Source organism: Adiantum capillus-veneris, chromosome 1 (assembly GCF_014529385.1).
Source record: "Adiantum capillus-veneris isolate H3 chromosome 1, ASM1452938v2, whole genome shotgun sequence".
Classification (NCBI taxonomy): domain Eukaryota; kingdom Viridiplantae; phylum Streptophyta; class Polypodiopsida; order Polypodiales; family Pteridaceae; genus Adiantum; species Adiantum capillus-veneris.
Genome location: NC_140931.1, coordinates 126,363,880 through 126,368,697, shown reverse-complemented (window position 1 = coordinate 126,368,697; position 4,818 = coordinate 126,363,880). Strand labels below are relative to the sequence as shown.

General features: G+C 45.4%; 1 protein-coding gene across 1 annotated transcript; it reads left to right on the top strand.

The window, feature by feature from the left end:
* The first annotated feature begins 907 nt into the window (after nucleotides 1–907).
* CLE44 (CLAVATA3/ESR-RELATED 44) lies at nucleotides 908–3,279 on the top strand. The gene is made up of 3 exons (XM_086511781.1): nucleotides 908–1,655; nucleotides 1,907–2,037; nucleotides 2,588–3,279. Exons 1-3 carry the CDS (start codon nucleotides 1,421–1,423, stop codon nucleotides 2,822–2,824), a joined length of 603 nt encoding a protein of 200 aa, XP_086367907.1. The 5' UTR covers nucleotides 908–1,420; the 3' UTR covers nucleotides 2,825–3,279.
* Nucleotides 3,280–4,818: the final 1,539 nt, after the last annotated feature.

The following is a 4,818-nucleotide window of genomic DNA, read 5'->3' as shown; positions in this document are numbered from 1 at the left end:
TGAAGCTACGAGAAATTTCGTGTAAAAGTTAGATGGCAAGCCACCTTCCTCTTACACCCACAAAGATTGAGCTTGTCTGGGGAAAGTTGAGCAGGAGGCAGACACACAAATAATTGAAGTACAGAGGAAAGGCATTGTTTTTGCTTGGGAGAAGAAATAAAGTACTATGGAAAAGTTAATGTTGTGCTTGGAAATTAGTGAAAGGGAAAATTGAAATTGCGTTGGATTAAGGTATGGGGGCTTCAAATTCGAAAGTTTTTTTGGGTTGGTGTGAGAAAGGAAGGTTCAATGGTGTGTGTGTGTGTGTTGGGGAGGGGGGGGGGGGGGGGGGGGGGGGGGGGCGATGGTAGTCTGGAGAGTTTCCATAGTATGGGCCCTGGGGAAGAGTGTTGAGGTTACGTATGTGGAATTGCGTGTGCATGGCATGTGCAAGCTTCGGATAGCTTCCTTCCTGCCCTAGGTAACTGCCACCCCACTCTCTCTCTCTCTCTCTCTCTCTCTCTCACACACACACACACACACACACCCCTTGTACATCCCGACTTTTAACTCCCCTCATCTCTCTCTCTCTCTCTCTCTCTACTAGGTTCCTCAAGTGTTACCAGCTTCTCCGAATCTACACGTTATGCATCAGCATTAGCCCCTCTGTCTCTCTCTCTCTCTACAACTCGTTTCATCTGATGATTCTGATCTCCGATTGGAACTTGGGCTTGTCTCAAATTCCCAAAGCCCCTCTTTCTCTGTCTCTCACTACGTCCAGACGCACTTTTCCCTGATTATACACACACATGCACGTAATACTTCCGCGTCGACCCCACATGAGAGGGACTCAGAGAGAGAGAGAGAGAGAGAGAGAGAGAGAGGAGATCAGAGGTGTACTTGCGGGAGATGCATGTATATAGGACGCTAGTATAAGAAGGGGATCAGAGAATAGGGTAGGCCGCATTTGTTTGTTTATGCGGAGCAAGGCGCAGCACGCACTCTTCTCTATGTTAGCGCAGGTGTGCACTGTGGCTCACGCGATTGTCGACTGATCTCAGAGGTCCGGATAGCAAATTGCAACATCAGAGAGAGAGAGAGAGAGAGAGAGAGAGAGAGAGAGAGTCTGTTTGCAAACAGAACAGGGCTGGGCCTGAGTTTCAACAGAGAGGAATAGGGGGAGTGATGCCGCTGATCTACAGCACAGCAGTTGGCAGTGTCGCCTAGCTTTCAGGCCGCAATCAGTGACAGCTGCTGCCTGTTTGAGCAGCCTGCAGATGCAGATGAGCTGCATTTGCGCTCCCGTAGCTAGCTATTGTAGGCAAAATATCGGAAAGAGTAGCTGCTGGTGCAGGGAATTTTTCTCCTGCACAAAATTAAGAACAGGCGGAGTTGAGGCTTCTGAGCCTACAATAGAGCCTACGCCCGCAGCTGCTGCAGCATGTGCCTGCTGATGTTGCGCCCACCTCTACGTTCCCCAGCTGCTGATCCGCCTGCACTTCTGATCATTCCTGGCCGGCCTAAATTTACGACGTCCTCCTGCTCTGCTACTTTGCTCTTCTTCAATTTCCTTCCGGTGCTTGCTCTCATTTGTTTCTGTGCTTCCTCGACTAGCGCCTCGTCCGTCAATATGGCTCAAGTTGCAGCTTTCCCTGCACCTGCAGCTCCACATTCGGGTATCTCTCTCTCTCTCTCTCTCTCTCTCTCTCTCTCTCTCTCTCTCTCTCTCGTGCGTGCGTGTACTTCGCCCAGTCAGGCTCCCACAAACTTGAAACACCTCCACACACTCACACCAGCACGCGCCGTGAATGAATGAACGAATGAATTTGAGAGAGAGAGAGAGAGAGAGAGAGAGAGAGGACCTCAGAGAAGCCTTTCAGATAATTACAATATCTTCCTCAATTCTGATTTTATTTTCTCGTTGCAGAGCACAGAAGTACGCCATCAACGTTAACGGCACAAGAGTTACTGCCGAGCCAACATCATCTGCATGAGAAAGCAGTAGAGAACGGCCTGTCAACCACCCCATCAGGACTCCATAAACAGACGAGCCCCCAGGTGGTTACTCAGCTCCATCTTTTTTATTAATTATTATTAAAAGACCCACATGATAAGCCAGTATATCACAAGAAGTTTTGGGAAAATTTGCACTAATTCTCACATTGACTCACCTCAACATCATGAGCTTCTGTGAGGGAGGCACCTCATACCTAGCTAGGTACGATTGGGAGCAAAGGACCGGCGGTGGTCCCCTGCTCCCAATAGTACCTAGCTAGGTATGTGGTGCCTCTAAAGCAGAAGCACTTGATGTTATGCATTGCATGAAAAACACTTAAAAAGAGGCCCGACGGTCCCTGCTCCCAATCGTACCTAGCTAGGTATGTGGTGCCTCTCAAGCAGAAGCACTTGATGTTATGCATTGCATGAAAAACACTGAAAAAGACTGTTTTCCTACATGAGAAATTTTTTAAATCTTCTTGTGTATATATGGGAAGCTAAAAGCAATCCCTAATATTAGGTTAAAAAGTGTCACTGAAGGCTGAATTATTTTTTCTCAAATCATGAGCCCTAGTATTTATTTCATTTTCTGTTGATTATGTGATCATAGGTGCTACACGGCCCATGGAGGATGCACAGAAGGCTAGGGTTTGATTTGGAGAAGGCATATCAAGTACTGTGCAAGAAGGGAACGTATTGTGAAGGGAGATCAAGAAGGTGGCGGGACTTTCGCATGATGCATGAAGTGCCGTCGGGGCCAAACCCAATCAGCAATTACCTTCCAAGCAAATTCAGCTCTTCATGGGCACCATCCCCACCACCTTCTCTATCTTCATCTTCCCCTTAGGCATTACTCTATACAAGATACTCACAGATTATGGGCCTTTTTTTGGGCCCTTTTTCTCAATCACCATAGCCAGCTCTTGTACTTCAACCTTTTTGTGAGTTCCCATCACCCCTACCTAGCTTCCTTTATTCTTTTTATTCTGCTAATCCTCCTTACAAAGGTTTGGATCCTGTATAATATTGTTTTTGAGCCCATATAATTAACCTACGAACCCATCCTACAAGCACTTGGTTAACTTGGCTAGTTGCTTGACAAATGAGCTTCATTTCATGAGACTAGCCTATTATTTGAAGCATCACACCTAACAAGACCTACATAATTTGTCCCCATCTACAGCTCCCTTCATATTTCAAGGCTTGGACATTAGTTGATTGTCTTGTGCTGGTGTCGATATTTACACCCTCTTACGGCTACCTGCTAATCGACATTTTTCTTAATTTTGGCATATAGAAGGTTTCAATAGACTCCTCAAACTCTCAGGAGCAATTATAAACCATTGAATTAAGGTTGTCATGAGCAATTGTGGAGCATTTGATACAGTTTGTTGAATAGGGGCCACAAGGCAAACTCAACGTTTTTTCCTACTTTTGATTGAGTGTTTGAGAGAGGCCTTATCGAGGGGGTGTCACACACTCTCTCATCATCTTATATAGCCTCTAACACTAGGACACTGTAACCTAACAAAATTGAAAAGTGTCCATTCAAGGTTTTAGAAAGAAAAATCCAATGCTCTTGGTAGGCTTCTCATTTTTAAAAAAACCTTACTTGAGCTTGAAGCTCAAAGAAAGATCCTAATTATGGAAAACATTAGTAACAATATATAAAGTTCGTCACTATTTTGTGATGGTGGGCTTCCAAAGTAGATGCATTGCCACATGTCACTGAAAACAACAAATCTCTAGGTGAGGCCCATACTAAGGAGTTTAGAGAGTTCTTTGGACCAACCTAACTGTCTTTTCCACAAAGTTATGTGTAAGGCCAAGGGCCAACCTAGGGGGCCACAGACCTAAGCCAAGGGCCTAGACTACTCAAATGTGGATTGGGGATCCTTAATTGGGCTAGGGCTAAGAGCCAAAGAACCTATATATAGGGTGGTAGGAGAATTAGGATCCCTCATTTGAACATGGAACCACACTTGGAGTACGCCTCATCATGCTCACATTTTCCCTAGAGATATTTCAGGGTCTCGCTTCAAAGCTTGGTAAAGAGAAGAGAGTTCATCTCAAGGGCTAAGAGCCAAAGAGCCTATATATAGGGTGGTAGGGAGGTGGATCTCTCATGTAAGTCCCCTGGGGCTCTTAGTGGTATCAGAGCCTCAAGTTTTTGGGAAAGGAAATGTAAGGTCTCCGACCCCGATCAAAAAGAGCACCCTTGTACCATGAAATGCACATAATGAAAAAATTTACTATTTTTAGCAGTTTTTCGAATTCTATCTCAGTGCCATGATTTTTAGAATGTTTTAAAGCTTATAAATGTGAATTAAAATAATTTTTGTAAAAAAATTCCAAAAATAGTAAGTTTTTGGTCACCCAACCCGTTCAGTTTTGATCGTCTCGAAAAACTGCACCCGTACTCCGAATTTGAAAAAAATGCATTTTCGGACCTCGGGGGTTGCTAAATATGGCAGGTACTCGGGCCAGTACGCCTTAGTTAGGTCTTGGTATAGCAATTTTCGGCATCAAATTCTGACTCGTATGACCCGTTTTAGCCTAAAATCAATTTTTCCCAAAATTGTCCGGGGAGGCACCGGGGGCCCGAGGCTGTGTGGGAGCAGGTTCCAACCCACTCCAGGTCAGCTTTAACAGCTAAGGGGCGCCCTTTTGCCTTGTGGGAGTCTTGGGAGAGTTTCCAAGCTTGCAACTAAGTGTGAGAGCCAGTTAACCAAGCCAACTGGACACTTGGTGGGTAGGCAACTGGACTTGCCATGCTTAATTGAAGTAGCTCCCAGATGCAAATAGCAACCCAGATCGATTTTCAGCTTGAGGAGGCCTATT